We start from the raw sequence: 16,647 nt of genomic DNA on the forward strand, positions 1-16,647 counted from the left end.
TTTACCTTATATGTCTAGAACACAATCTAAAAGCAAATTATTAATTTAAACTTTAAAACAGCTCACTTTCCCTCATCTTTATTTAAGTCATTGGGGTTTCTGTCAAGCTTTTTATGGAGTCAGGATAAACCTAAATGCCTCATAACATGTTAATTTTCAAATAATATCTTAGAATTTCTCATTCCTATCCAACCACTGATTTCCCCCAAACAACATTTATAAATCCCGATTTAGAAGACAAAATCATTTTATCTCCCACCTACGAATTCTGCCACTGTTCATATCTTCCATACTCATACTTATCAGCAAATTACACTACATCTTATCATTAGTCATACATAGTATAAAATAATTTTACCTTGGTATTAAAGTAAAGATACAGTTGCAGAAAGCTAATGTTGCAGTCCTTAACCAACTGGGCTATACCCTGCCCAAGCAAGATTATCAAATTTTTCCATACTATGAAGCACAATCCAAGACAGTTTTTATTTCAATTGCACAAAACAAGTTACTAATAAATAAGTCAATTAAAGGATTTATATATACATCTTTGGAAAACAGGGGGGAAAAAGCACAAAAAATGCAGAAACTCTAATTAGTATGTTAAAATATTATAAAACAGTGAAAATATGCTGACATTGTCATGTTCATGTTTTCTAATATTAATATTACTTCAGGTTACAGAAATAATTGTGATCTGCTATTTTCAAAATAAGTATGGGTGAAATTGGTGATACTTAAACCAATGTACTAAAAAATAATTCTAAGTAGAGGAAGACTATATATAGTAAAACCTCATATAGTTTAAAATACTTGGCTTACTATAGTACTTCAATGTGATTTTTGTTGTATGCACAACATGCACTACAATCAATGTAACACGTTCTTTTCAATCAGCTACACAAAATAACAACACACAATTTCTATTATTGCTTATCATATTACAATATATCCATTTACAGATAATAAGATTAGATTCATTGCCATTTTCATTTTGTAGAACATTTTTCATTCAATCTTCTTCTGTAGATTGTAGAATTTCACCTTCATGCATAATAAAAACCAAATATTATCTTATCAGAAGCAACACATCCAAGCATGCTATATCCTATTTTGTTAATGTGACCAGAGAATAAAAATAAAAGAGCATCTTACCTCAAACCAAAGATATGTGATTGTTCATAACTGAATAAGGAATGAATTTTAGCTTCTGAATTCAAAATAATAAGCCTGTCAATGATATCCTGCAAAAGAAAGACAAATGTAAAAAAAAAATACCTCTGTATTTCACACAGATAACAGTTCTTTAGGGATGTTTACTATAAAATGAAACCTATTATTAAAAATATATATATTTAAATTATTTCTGTAAAAAGAGGTGCCATTGACTTTTTTTTTGGTGGAAAGCAAGAAGAAACCACAGAGAATGTTAGGAAAATAACATAGTAATTAGATTTAAAAAATCACTGAATATACAAAAAGATCCTGGCATGGCATGTATTTGAGTTCTTATTCAGTATTAAATCACAAGACAAATGTTAAACTATTTTATGTGTGTGTGTGTGTGTTGTTTTTTTTCATGTTTGAAATGTGTTTATATCTAATTTAATTGAAAAAACAGCAAGTCCTTTAGTATAACACCCTCTCTAACACTGGTTCAAAACACTGTCACTTACCTTCAGAGGCCAGCATCCAAGGCCATCCATGATGACTAGGCTTGAATGTTGAGGTTTATATCTTTGATCCTACATCATTTCATGTAATAGAGAGTTTTCTGAGTATTCAGACTCAACCATTATATGTTAATGTTAGATGAACACCCCCGTTTTAATGCCTGTTTTCCTTCTGTTAACTACACAGTCTTGATTGTCTAACTTGGACTTATACAGCATTGCTATACCTGGAAACCTAGAGAATTCCAGAAAATTGTTGGAAGTTCCACAAAAGCCATAAAAAAAATACTTAAGATCTACCACAGTTTGAAAACTATGAAATATTTATCATCTTCAGCATACATCTTCCCTGCTTCCAGTAGCTCAAAAAACTTTATGACTTTACTTTAGTAGTATCTATCAGTGGACATGCCAACACTGAGTGAATTGGAAAAAAAAAAAAAAAGAAACTTTTCACACCATTCACTCTTGAAATCAACAAAATGGTGTTACAGAAAAACAAACACACACACCAAAAAAAAAGTACAAAAATATTTTCCAAACATAACGTACACTATTATGATATACACAGTCTAAACAACAACTTAAACTATCACCAATCCAGCTTGTTTGCACTAAGCAAACACTTTAATGCCACAGCAATTCAAAGTGCTAGCTCATTAGCAAAGATCTAATTTTAACTGCCACTCAAGGTCACAGATTAAAGTTGCCTGTGCTTCACAGATGAGAAAAAAATAAATGGATTGTGGCTGGAAGAAGTGATACCAAATGATACTAACATAATACTATTTTTCTTAAGACTAAAATATGCCTTGATCAGTAATTTTCCGGTTAGTGTTTTTTTGTTTGCATGAATCATCTGTGCTATTAAGAAAGCCTGAGGTGCTTCTATTTTTATCTTTTTTTTTGAATCCACAGTCTAATAAAGCAATATTATATAAATACAAATATATAGGTGTTTTCCAGCATTTGCTAGCATGCATGCACACACAGAGATAACAATGTCACTTTTTCCATGGAAAAACACACTCTCATACAAGCCAGGAAATAGGATCTTTAAATTACGCATCGAATTGTTTATTATCTTTAGGATTTCAAAATGAAAATTTTGGTTAACATGAACTGATACGTGCATATACTGCCCTCATGCTGTATATAATACAAAATGCAGAAAATTTCAAAGGAGAAGTAATAACTTACTTTTTATTACAGTAATAATTTCTCAATAAAAATATCCTCATGTAACTATTATTTTTCTTTAAAATCTATAAAACTCTACTTACAATAATATCTGTAGGTACTTCACGGAGTGAATACATTGGTTTATTTGGTATATCCTGTTTACTCAGGAGCTCAAGAACTGCAGGATAAGTGAGCAAGTTTATCAGAGACAGAAAAGACTAGAGAAAGAAAATAAGACAAATAATAAAATTTTGTCAAATAATGACAAAAGGTATTGTTAGTCAGCTAAGTATAACAAAATGTATGTTAAAAATTATTTACTTTAAGTTTGTTCTTATCCTTCTGTGTAGTCTGGAATTGACATAAATAGAGCTGCCAAAATCACTGCAAACCTGCCAGGTGTATATAAGCAAAAAGGCCAGTAGTCTCTGGGAAGCATGTACAAGCAATCAAATTTTACAAGTGGTGGCTTAGTAAAGTTGAATTTTTTTCCAATGGAGTAAATGAAATATAATTCTGGAAATAACTTCAGAATTATCTGTAAAATCCTAACACTTGTACTACCAAGCAATTCTAAATTTTAGAGACACAGCACACTCTAAAAACACATCTTCCTCCCTGATCTTACTACTATAATTCAAGACTTGAACTGATAGCTAGTATTTTGAGATATTCACTTCTGTCATGCCTATTTACTGTTATATCATCTTTAATGGAACATTGGCATTGTGATCTACCAGGTAACAAAAGAATTTTTTCAATTAACCATTATTTGACTAGCATATTACATCAATTTCGCCCCATATGACAGAAAACAGGCATAGTTGCATTAAAAAACTAGTGAAAGTTATGTATCATAATATCTGAAATACAGTACTGTTTTTTTCCACGTCAGTAAAGAAGATTATTAATTAACTTTTCACCTTCTGACAGCTTTGGTCAATAGGGTCAACTGGAGTAGATTTGGGTTGAGTTATCCTCACATCATCTTTTCCACACTCCAAAAGAGTCCATAATTCAGTTACAAGGGCCTTTATAAACCCTAAAACAATTTTTTTGTTTTAATCATGAGAATGGTAAGAATACCAGAAAAACAATTTTACATATTAAAAAACATTTTATACCACAGTTCTAACTCAGATTCTCAAAATTTTCTACACTATGTACTAAAATTTCACAGGACAGACTGCCTGAGTCTTACCCTCTCCCTTCTATTCTCAATCCTTTGGTCAAATTACCTTTCTACAGCAGTGTGCTGATATTCAATTTTACAGTAGCAGTTCACAAAGAATATTGTACTACAGTAGGATGATATTTATATATATTGCATGTTTCATGTAAATGAGCAGCTGATGTTTCTTAACTAGTTAACTTCTCAAGACTACCTAGCATTGGCTCTGTGGTTTTATTGGTAAGATATTGTAAATCTGTATTTATGCACAATTTATTGGTGAGTTATAGTATGAAAAGGGTATGAAAACATACTATAATGACCGAAAAATATTTGTAAGGGAAACACTACTAGCTGAATTTAAGTAGTTTAGTAATAATATTTTTTAAAAAAAGTAAAAATAGACATCTACATTTGAAATCTCCAAGTCTAAGTTACAAACTTACTATAAACTTCACAGACATTACACAACCTGCTCTAAGGGCTGAAAATCAATGCTGATTATTTTTGATCTACCATTTTTCTTTGATGCTGAAGGCCATAAAAAGCAAGAGAACCTTAAATAGGACAGATGGATTTACTCAAGTAAGTCTTCTCCTTGCTCTCTGAAAAATCCCAGAGGCATAAATAATAAACAAATAACAATCAGTTTCCTTGACTGGCAGAATTTCCCTGCCTTTGTAATAATCTTTCAGCCAAGCCACTTTAATTACACACCAACTATTTCTAGATACTCAAAGAGAATATAAGCAATTTCTGTACCTCACCAAATTCCTCAGCAACTTGAGGATAGCTTTACTTTATTGCTAAGATTCTAATTAACACAACGACTACCTAGACACATGTGTGGTATGACAACAGTTAATTTCTCTGAACATGAATCAAAAAAATCTCAGTTCTATCTCATTGTTGCACCAGAGCATAAACGACATTCAGGTCTATAAAGCTTCTCACTCTGAGTTGTCAGTAGCCATGGAAAAGTGCATATATAAATTACATAAATCAGCACTTAATAATTCTGATCTGCCAATCAATAAGTACTTGCAAATTATTAACAGCTTTTTTTTATTATTATTATTATTAACAGTCATAAATGCACAAGCAGGAGATTTCTGGAAATCACAATGAAATAAAAATTTGTGTAATGTGGGGGCGGGGGGGAGATTTCATTGAGATAAGTGAATGACTTTCAAGTCTGAAAGAATAAATTTCCCTGAATAATAATAATAAAAAACGATAGGCATTTAAAGAGCCTTTGCTAATAATGCATAATTATTCCAGTCAGTTCATCTTTTTAATACCTTTCCCACCATTTTTTTTCTACTGTGCAAGACTACAGCGCATAACTATTCTTGTAACTTCCTTCTTAAAATTACCTGAACTCTGTAGAGCTACTGCACCTGTTGGTGTTGTTGCCAGTTGTGCAATAATCACTCCATTACCAAACTCTTCACATTTGTTTGTCTGTTAGTAACAAATATAAAAGCACAGAGTTAATATGGCAGAGGACATGAAACTCTCAAAAGATCTCTTAAATATTTATATTTCCTACCCATGTTTATAGAATTTAATCCACTGTAATATTAGACTTGAACAGTTCACAGGTATTATCTTGTACAGACTTGCCAGGGTCAGATTCCAAACAAAACATCAAGTAAAGTATCTTATCAAAATTTAAATGATAAATTCTATGTTTGGGAGATGCAACATCAGCAAATAATAAAAATTTTGGTATTATAAATTTCTTTGCACACTTTCAGTAGGATGTCCACTACATTTTTTCTCCTAAAATGCATATAAGCTGATTTTCGGTTACATGCTAACATTTTATCTAGATCTCAACAATGCCTACCAACAAGATTTTACTTTGAACTTCTCAGTAAAAAGTCATAAAAACTCAATATATGTCTGGCATTCTAAAGATGGTTAACATCCAACAAAATTATATCTATAGGACACTAACATCAAAGATCATTATCTGTAATTAAAATTAATTTTCTGTGCAGTATAAACGACAAAAGTTCTTCTGGATTTATTTTCTTATTATTTTCTTTCTTCTTTATTTTATTGTAACCATTAAAGGAAAGAAATACTGTACCTGCTCTGTAATGCTTACCTGGAGTTTTTTTGATAAACTGTTGAACATAAAGCTCACACAGTCATTCATGGCCCCTGTACTATGAAGCAGAAAAAGTCCTTTCGGTGTGGCAGAAAAATTTAACAAGGCATCTAGCAAGGTTTCTTCCCATAATAAACTGTAGGAGTAGCAAAATAATCATTTCATATATATATATATTTGTATTTTTTTTATATATATATATAAATCATGAAAAAAGGAAAAACTATAAATTAACTTTAAAAAGCAAAAGGTTTCATTCACTTTACATTTAGTCTATGTTATCTTTATAATAATAATAATAATAATAATAATAATAATAACAATGCACAAACATCCAAACTCATCCTGGCAGAAGGATTAGGTTACATGGTAAGGAAGGAGCATGGAACAGACAGATGAAGCAGAAGGGAACCGAGAAGACCTGTGTCATCCATACATGTACCTATGATTTACTGTTTAATTCTGGACAAGTCTTTTAAGGCATTAATGTGGCAGTTGTGAAGTGGCAAAGCTGGCAAAGACTTTCTCACATATGTAAATACACTGTGAGTAACTAATAAAAATCCATGTTTGAAGAGAGAAAGACTCCTGCTAGAAAATTAGTACAGAATTATGAAAATAAGGAGCAATATATACAACAGTTTGTTTGTTTTTTAAGAGCAGTAATACTTTCTACCAACATGGCAGGGAAAACAGCAATTACAAGAAGGAAGTATGATGATGCCTTCTGCCCTATAAAATACTCTGTCCCCCAAAATAAAAGTGAATCAATTCCATGACCTTTGAGAAGGTACTACCGACCACTTCAGGCGTCACTAGACTCATATGATTCTGCTTCCCTAAAAGCACTTGCTTAATGGGATTCTCACTTGTAGTTCTCATTTTCCCTCTTTTGATTCCTATCACTAAGAATCCTATCCTTGTGCAGCAAGCAGCTTTTCTCATTGCAGTCAACCATTACCCCAAACTTTAATCACTGCTGCACAATCCTTGCCATTCTGTGTTCTGAAGCAAAAATTTCACACAGAAATTTATCAGTTTCTCTCGTTCTGTAATGTAATAGAAAATCTAGATGATAGAAGGAAATTGTAGCTTATGCCAATGGTACTGATTAGTGATAGCCTCCTTAGTAAGAGCTCTGCATTTCTGAATTTCTTTTCACCACTAGTTTGGAATTGCTATCCAGTCCACATGCTACAACTACAGGCTGCAGTCAAAACTGTTGTGGCATGTTTGCAAATTATACATGAGATCTATGTTAAAGTATAATAAAAATCTGCTTAAATAACTGGCTCTGCACTAACACCAACATAAATCTCAATTTTAAGGCTCACAGGTCTGTATGCTTCCAGATAAGAAATATACAGGTTTATATATATATATATATATATATATACACACACATATATATATATGTATATATGTATATATATATATACACACATAAGGGAAATTAAATTGCAATATAAAAGCAAGGATGTCTTTGTCTTAACATGTAAGATGGCCTACATTCTGACTTTCAGCCAGAATGTAGGCAATCTTGTTACATAGTATTATGAAGGTGTAGATACCATGTAGCAGAAGAGTTTTAAATTAACATCCCATCAGAGCCACTCAGATGAGACTCATGCTAGGATGACCATGCTCCTGGCAAAAACCCTAAAAAATACAGGGTTATAAAATGTTGAATTGTGAATAAAATTGCAGTGTCCATTCATACTTGTGCACATGCATAAATTAAGCATCAACACTTACACATTTTTTGACTCTAGACTTATTGATGAAGTAGAGTCTGCACCAGTTACAGGAGTGGGTACTCTTTCTGAAAGCAAGCTCATCTGTGAAATTAAAGTAATAATAATAAACAACCCTTCTTACACTGTTTATTTACACCATTTTTAAGCTCCAGATCTTGCTCATTTTACTTTAAAAAACAAACAAATTAATAATAAAAAAAAAAACAACAGTGATCAGATTCTGAGTCTAGCCTTTGGTATAGAATATATCATTCTACTACATTTTTTATTCCAGGAAAGCTCACTTTCCATTTTTAACTCAGGCATAAACCATTTTAAAGCTATTACTTTTTTTTTTTTTTTTAAGTTTTTATTCTTTAATTTTTGAAATTAAAAAAATGTATTTTTTAATCAGATTTTTTTTTAGCCAAAATTTTCATGCAAAAACTAAAGAAACAGAACAACATTTTAATTCTGCTTTTGCCACAGGTAATGGAAATAACAACCTCCGGAACGAATGACTCAATGCCACATTTATTGAGTAATTCTGCCTATTTTAATTTTATTTATAATATTCATTTTATTTATAATATTTGTTTTTATATTTATATTTATTTATATTTTATTTATAATTTTATTTATATGATTTATGTGTATAGGTATGGATATACCTGAAGCTACAGAGAGATAAAGATTCTATATATATGTGTGTGCATGCACACATAAAAACATATTTGATGGTGTTTTAATTAAAAAGATGTCTAAAATTAACTTGTGTGAAAAGCACCTTATATTTCGGATTAATGGTTTAAAATTTTTATGTTTCTAGGGATAAGGACCATATTATAATATTCTAATGTAAGTGAGAAGTTGTTAATTTCAGTTAACTTACCCTCTTATAAACGTGATCTAAGACATCCACAAAAGATTCCTGAATTAAATTAATTAGTTACCTTGGCCCTGGTAAGTTTCCCCTTTTTCATCATCTGTACAAAAACGCCAGTTTCTCCCTCAAAATTCCAGTAAGATCTGCCATGTAAGACAGGTGGTAAATCTTTGTAACTAATGCTTGGATTTTATTTTTATTTTATTCATGGTCTGCCATTTCTGATCAAGAATAAATGGTAGAATATCTTAAACTGCAGATGTTTTGAAATTGAACAACAGAAAAATATTAAAAAAAATCAAGATGGCAGAGTTGAAAACATGACTTTGCTGTCCTAAACTGTTGATTCCTGAAGCCGATTCCCCTTGATCTCCAAACCAATATGAAGAAATAGAATTTTGTCAGTTAAATGTTTCATGATTCAATTCCACACACTTATGCTATTTATCCTTTATGTGTCAAAACAATTTGTCTAAATGATGTTATTTATCATAATAAAATCTTTTGATGTGCAAAGTTTTTTTGTTGTTGTTTTTTTTTGTGTATGTGTAGATGCTATGGTACTTTAGAGCAAATAAATGGAAATACCCATCAAAAGTATATGACAGTCTGACTGATAAACATTAAACAGGGTAACAAGTTAGTTCAAGTAAGACTTACTTGACTACTTACATACCAGGAAAGCACAGAAAGATTGACAGATTTTTGAGTTATGTGAATTACAGCATGATTAAATTGAACTAAACTCCAAAGTTTTCAATGCAAGGAAGAACATTTCAAAACCAACATTTTCTGATGGGAAATAGAGTTTACTGTGATATAATTATGGTTGTAATATTTTATTTTCAATCAAGATTTATGCTTTTGTGATAATACTTGTATACGAAAGTAGTGAAAAATATCCACAAGGTAATGATTCAAGTCTTCTTTCATGCTTTATCTTTCTGATACGTTCTGCCTTAGTTTACATTGTGACTGTGTTTCTAAGCATTATAAAAGTGTACAGCATTTGACAAGAACAGATGTTCCATTTTGTTTCCCTTGCATTCAATCTCTCTCCCGCTTCCTTGACTTCCAAAAAAAAGGTTTAGCATTTTAAACATTTTTTTTCCAGCTTGGTCTGATCCTTCTCCTCTAAGAAAGTATTTTACAAACACTGGAGAGGGGAAAAAAAAGTTTCAATTTTTCAGAATAAAGTACTGTAGCACAGCTTGTCTTTCCACAAAGAGTTCTAGTATCTGTTGTTTAAATATACTGTTTCAGTTTTGCTGGAACCCAAAGTTGAAGTTTAATACACTATCCTTATCTAAATATTGACACTGTAATTTTAGTGATTCCAACCTCTGTTTGATTTTTACTTCACTGTGAACTTTCTGAAAACTGCTCTTGCCACATCTGCTGCCATTTTTCCATATTAACAATAACATAATAAATGATAAGAATTTTCAAACTGCACATAGGAACTCTGCTATAGGAACAATGAAAATAGAAAAGTTTAGTGAATAAAGCAAGGATTTACACTTCTTGTTCAGTAAATTTATAATAGAAAGCAAAATTGTCAGAGCTGTTGGACCCAAGTTCTCTCAGGCAGAATAAACACTAGACTAGCATCAGACAGAAGTTAAAATGCAATCTCTATACTTCATAAGATATCCATGTACAGGTATGACAAGAACACCTGCTTGCACATCTCATTATGGTCTCTTGAGAATATTTCAATGGCATCTAAGCATTTCAGTCAAATATTTGTAATCTCCTATTTTTCTCTGTATCTTCCACTAAACCTAACCAAAAATTATTCCTAACACACAATCTAAACCTCCCCTGGTGCAGCTTGAGACCATTTCTTCATGTCCTACCACATGTCACCTGAGAAAGGAGATGGATATCCTTCTCACTACAACCTTCTTTCAGGTAGCTGTAGAGAGTGATAAGGTCTCCCCCTCAGCCTCCTCCATCTAAACAACCCCAATGCCTTTAGTCATTCCTCACAACTCTTGTTTTCTCATCCCTTCACCAGCTTTATCGGTCTTTTCTGCATATGCCTGAGCAGCTCAATATCTTTCTTGCAGTGAGGGGCCCAAAACTGAACACAGTATTTGAGGTGCAGTCTCAAGGAGACCTTGTTGCGTACAAGGAGACAATTGTTTCCATAGTCCTGCTGGCCACACTATTTCTGATGCTGGCCATGGTGCAATTGGCCTTCTTGCCCACTACTGGCTCATGTTTAAGCAGCTGCTGACCAGCCACTCTTCTGGCCTATACCACTGCATGTGGTTGTTATGAACCAGGCACAGGACCTGGCATTTACCCTTACTGAACATTATGTGTTTGAGCACAGCCCATCAGTCCAGCCTATCCAGATCCCTCTGCAAAGCCTTCCTACCCTCAAGCAGATCTACAGTCCCACTAACTTGGTATTGTCTGTAAGAGTGCACTTGATCCCCTCATCCGGATCACTGATAAAAATGTCAAACAAAAAACTTACACCAGTACTGATCACTGGGGAACACTGCTGGTGACCAGCGGTCAGGTGGATTGAACTTCATGCACTACAACTCTTTGAGCCTGGCAACCCAGCAAACTATGCGCCTGTCCAAGCCATGAGCAGCCAGTTTCTCCAGGAGAATACTTTGGGAAACAATTTTTACTAAAATCCTACAATAAGTAGACAAATTGTGAACATCAGATGACCTCTAGCAGCAAGGACAGTATTTAAAGAAGAATTGATCAATGAATGACAGGTCTTCCTATACATCCTCAGAGATCCTGGTTTAATCTTCAAGCACATAAGGCTTAAAATTAGTGTCTGCTAGGTTCACATATAGAAGCAAATTTTGAAAAGTAGAACTTCATTTTTAGAACAATTCTTATCTCACTATTTAAGTATAGGGAATCTAAAGCACAGAACAACTATTACATAACCTGAACCTCTTACAGTAATTTTTTTTCTGATCTTCCCAATCCAAAGCAAGATTTACCTTTTTCCAGGCCTCTCCAATAGATTCATGCAAGCCATAAGGAATTAGCATCTGCAGGCCTTCACATGTTCTGTACATCTGACGACATACAAAAATGAAAGCTCCTTTAACAACTGGCAAAAGCTCGGATCCAGATAAAAGAGAAATGTCGTCATGAAGAAGTTTCTTTGTAAACTGAACAATTACATGAACAGCTGTAGGACTAGAAATAAAATAACATTTTTTAAATGTTGGTTTGTAGTCATCAATGAGCCTTGAAACAAATCCTTTGATAGAGCTTATAAAAATTGTTCTAGGGGTAATGGAAAAAAACTATAACCCACTATGGAGCGACCAACTATATTAATATTCGCAACAGCAGTCAGAATAAAAGAAATGCACAGCAAGTGATTTTACTTTGGTTACGGGTTAACATAAAACAAAAATGCAGTCACAACCTTCCATCTTGTCCACATGGCCACAATCTACACAAACTGCGTGTTTTATAAGAGTCCAGTTGGGAAAAGTAACAAGACAATCAATTTAGCTTTTACTTAATCAAAAAGACTATTAGTATTCTTGAAGCACATCAGGCAAGATTTATCTTTGTTCTTCCTCTTTCCTATCTGAGAACTGCTTCTGAAATCTTCTAGGTTAAAAACACAAAATACGACTCCTTCCCCAAAAGAGATCAGATTCACCACCATTTTCCTCCAAAAAGCTTTTACGTCCATACTCCCATAAAAATGTACACAACTTCTGAGCTTTCCCCTCTCAGAAGACATATATTCCAAATAATTGACAGTCACAGACATAAGGGTTATTTTAATGACCTGCAGCTTAGACACTTTTAAATGCTAGTCTCAATTTTACTGCCCAATTTCATACTTTAGCATCAGCTAAGAATGCACTACACACAGGATTAGAATATTATACAGATACTATATTAGGCACGCTGTTACAAATGTCAGTTTCTGATACAAGATCTGCCTCTACATGTATTAATAAGTGAATGTTACAATAAATCTATTGTTTCAGTAAATTAGGTTGATTTTTAATATTTATTCTAAAAACAAGCAAAATAGACAATATTAGACTTTGGTCTGAACAGCAGCACTATGAATATACTGGAACTACATTCAGAGAAAAAGAAAGCCCTCAAATGAATAGGAAAAACAAAGAAACCATGGAAATCTTCCTTAATAAAAGTATTTTAAAGTGTATTTTACCTGTTTATACACATAAATATTTCCCTTACACATTCTCCAAAACAATTCCTACTTTAATTGATAATGAGATATTTTTACTCCAAACATAAACAAAACATATCATGCTACAAAAAAAAAAAACTGAAATGAGTCTCGCTTCATAAGACTAATGTAATTCATTACTTACTAATGTTATTCATTAATGTTCTCTTACCTATCTTCTTTAGCAGAGTTTTTATTTCCTCCATAAAGAAGAATAGAAAGACCTTCTTCTACAGCAGCAAACCTTGCCAAAATATCAGCTACATCAATTAAAGTGGTTTCAAGGCAATTTATATATACCTGTTTGGAAGCCAAAAAAGAAGTTTTAAATTCAATGCTTTTGTGAAAGCTGTTTATTCAAGTCTGGCTTATCTATGCAGAACCTGAATGAAGGTCACCTTTCTGATGTCTGCTTAATGGTTTAAACAAAAGTAAGTAGCCTACGTTCAAATGCCATCATATAAAAACATTCATCACAGAAGGTTGTAATTGCTACTTTTAATGATTATGGCAGAAATCTAATGACTACACAGACACAGAGAACACATATTTCTAAACTCTCTTCTCTTTTCCCACAATGAACGTGGAAAGACTCTTGATAAGTCACTTAGGAATGCAAGAACAGTATCTGAGTCAAGGTGAAATACATGCTAACTCCCTCTTTGCTGTATATGCATTGGCAACTCTTTGGCAAGATACGGAATTCCAATTTCACAGGAAAATCTTGTGTGTCTACCTCATTTCTTGGCAGCAGTAGGTCTAAACAGCCCCTTGCTTTGGAACCATGAGGGAAGCCTTCCACACTGGAGCAAAGCAGAAGTCATCTGCTAATTCCTTATTCACTTCAGAGCACTGCACCTCTGAGCTGTAATCAAGGGGACCTGAACACTTAACATTAGGATTCAGTTTAGTCTAGTACTATCACTAGTGAATGTCCTACCTGAATAAAGGCTAAACTAGCTATTGCTCATTAGTAAGTAAACTCACTATTTCAATAGTAGACAAGCAAAATTCATGTATTCCATGAAGGACCTGTCAGGGAGCAGAAAGGGCAAATTGCTCTGCAAGAGAAGGGAAGTCAGGAGCCAAGAGTGATAACAAGGCAGCCAGAGGCAGTGGCTCTCCATCTGATTGGCAGGTATTCCCACCATACCCAAGCAAGTTGAGCAGACCAGGTCCAGTGATGGTAAGCAAGTTCACTCAACAATTCAGATCCCTTCCATGGAGATGAGAGAGGTCTGAGGTTAAGCCATGAAGCTGAATCAGTGAGCGATCAGGGTCAGACAGACCAGTGATCACTAGGCAACTTTACAGTAACAAGGCTGAGGTAAAACAAGCCAACAAGTCTCGTCTGTGGGATGGGGTTCAGATAAATGGGATGCCTGGCTTCAATGCTGCTACAACATAGTACAGGCAGGAAATGAGGGGGAGAACCTCAACTTAAAACCCACTCCAGAGATGGAGTGAGTCTACGCTGAGACATTACAAGAGACATTTCTGTGGGGGATCTCCAATGAGGCTTCCTCACAGAGCTTTATCAAACAGCTGTCTTCAAGGTTTGACATCCATACCGCTACCTAGGTTGGCCCTGAGCCCAAGCAAATAAGCCCAGGGATGGGATAATTAGGGAGGAGATATGTCCAGGGCCTGTCAGTACACAGCAGCTATAATTCTGCAGAACTTATTCCAGGGTCCTACTGGTGGTCACAAAAACCCTGTTCCTGTCCATATGCCTCAATCTAAACATGAGGAAACATTTTTTTTATTGTTATTGTTATGAGGGTGACTGAGCACTGGCACAGATTGCCCAGAAAGCTTGCAGAGTCTCCCTTCTTGGAAACATTCAGAAGTTGTCTGGACATGGTCCTGTGCAAGTGGCTTGAGTGGGACAGCATGGACCAGATGACCTCCAGAGGTCTCCTCTAACCTCAGCCATTCTGTGATTCTGTGAATATACAGAATGAACACACAGTCATGAAATAACTGGAGCTGTTTTCACCCAGAAACCAAGAAACACTCCAAATTACCAGAATTCATGAACAGATGTACTTACAAAAAAGAATAACAGTTTTCAAAGCAAGAAAAAAATACCCTTTGGTAATTTCCCCCTATACACACCCAGGAAAACAGAATGGAGTCAACAGTGAGATGAATTTTAGGCAAGGATGAACTAAGGAGGATTACTGCTCCCAGTAATGCTTGTTGAATACTTTATACATCAGAGCAGGGAATAAGGCCCCACTATCCTGAAGCTGAAGTCCACTGCTTAAATCCTCTCCACTCTTCTGTTATTCATCAAGGAAAGCTGGACTCCTGGGAGCAGGGATTTTTACAGTGCTATGCAATCCAGCTCCTGCTTCTTCCCTCACAGGTAGCTCTATATTTTATACACTGCACCAAGGAAAAATAAATGGTATTTACTTTACAATTTAAGTAATTTACTATTATTGCCAGTGCTCAAGGTAATCAGAGAAAAATATAACTTTATTTCAAAACTTGACCTAGTTGCAGAAGTACATATAGATACTGTATTATTAGGTAGATGGGGAATCATTTAATTTCCTGATTCTTCTTGTGTAAAAGGTCATGAAGCAAGAGTGTAGAAAAGCATAGAGTAAGTTCCTTCTTTTCTCTTTAGAATTTATTGTTTTCTTAGTCAGGCTTTGTTTTTGTTTCTTTTTTTTTTTTTTTTTTTGTTAAATTTTCATGTTAAATAGAGGGTTAAAAAACTCTCTCTGACCATTTATTTTTAGAGTACATGGTATAATTGTTCAGAATTTTAAGAAAGGAACATACTGTGCTGTCATTGTCTCTTCAAAAGAGTATTGTTATTATTTTGTTTTCCCTGTGCAAGACAAAAACACACATAGTACTTTGTTTATTTACAATGGGAATACTATGATCTGTACCAGCTATGTTTCAGCAGCAACTTAAAAGACTACAGAGCTCCCAAAGTCAACACTACTACCTACAAACCAATCCTTCTGACTACTCCTGCTCATAGCCACCAAGTTTCTTCTTCCCTCTCTACTGCATATATGGAAGACTACTCTGCTTAAAAAACCAAAAACAAACAAACAAAACAAAACAAACAGGCAAAAAAAAACAACAGCATAACTTTTTCATCAGGCCTATTCTGCAACTGAGGAGCCGTATACCCACAATCCAGCACTGGAGAGACAGACAATAGATCCTTCATAGGGACGTGTGATTCTTACATGTCTAAGAAGTGCCAGTGGTTTGGCTGGGAAACAAAACCAATCCCACTTTTTGTAAAAGAGGAACAGGGTTACCCTGACTTTTCCTACCTTTTCCAGCTATTGGTTTGCCAGAACTGATATAAAACAATTTGTACTTTCATTGGAACAAATATGACACGTTCCAGATTTACGACACATACACAGCCTACTGTGCAATAAATATTCCTGAATATGCCCTGTTTTGTTTTCTTTTCTTTTAAAGAAAGAAAAGGTCCAGACGGGCCTTGAATATCTCCAGAGAAGGAGACTCCACAACCTCCCTGGGCAGCCTGCTCCAGTGCCTCATCACCCTCACCATGAAGAAGTTCTTTCACATGTTGGTGCGGAACTTCCTGTGCTCTATCTTGTGGCCACTACCCTTGTCCTGTCCCCACAAGCCACTGAAAAGAGGTTGGCCAAATCCCTCTGTC

The 16,647-nt window shown here is 34.2% G+C and overlaps 1 protein-coding gene across 14 annotated transcripts in view; it reads right to left on the reverse strand.

Annotated features, from left to right (window-relative positions):
- The window catches only part of TBC1D32 (TBC1 domain family member 32), an 82,961-nt gene that overhangs the window by 48,885 nt on the left and 17,429 nt on the right, over positions 1-16,647 (reverse strand). For 13 of the 14 annotated variants that reach the window (XR_014691490.1, XR_014691491.1, XR_014691492.1 and 10 more), the window contains 9 exons: positions 13,150-13,277; positions 11,749-11,950; positions 7,901-7,983; positions 6,143-6,281; positions 5,403-5,490; positions 3,779-3,897; positions 2,957-3,073; positions 1,677-1,745; positions 1,156-1,244 (listed from right to left, as the gene is read on the reverse strand). Coding sequence is in view for 9 of the 14 variants with exons in the window: in XM_084514612.1 (XP_084370738.1) it covers positions 1,156-1,244; positions 1,677-1,745; positions 2,957-3,073; positions 3,779-3,897; positions 5,403-5,490; positions 6,143-6,281; positions 7,901-7,983; positions 11,749-11,950; positions 13,150-13,277 (1,034 nt within the window). In the remaining 5 variants the exon portion in view is untranslated. The remainder of the gene's footprint in view (positions 1-1,155; positions 1,245-1,676; positions 1,746-2,956; positions 3,074-3,778; positions 3,898-5,402; positions 5,491-6,142; positions 6,282-7,900; positions 7,984-11,748; positions 11,951-13,149; positions 13,278-16,647) is intronic. The other variant, XM_084514611.1, reaches the window with a different exon arrangement.

Source organism: Aythya ferina (assembly GCF_964211825.1).
Source record: "Aythya ferina genome assembly, chromosome: 3".
Lineage (NCBI taxonomy): Eukaryota > Metazoa > Chordata > Aves > Anseriformes > Anatidae > Aythya > Aythya ferina.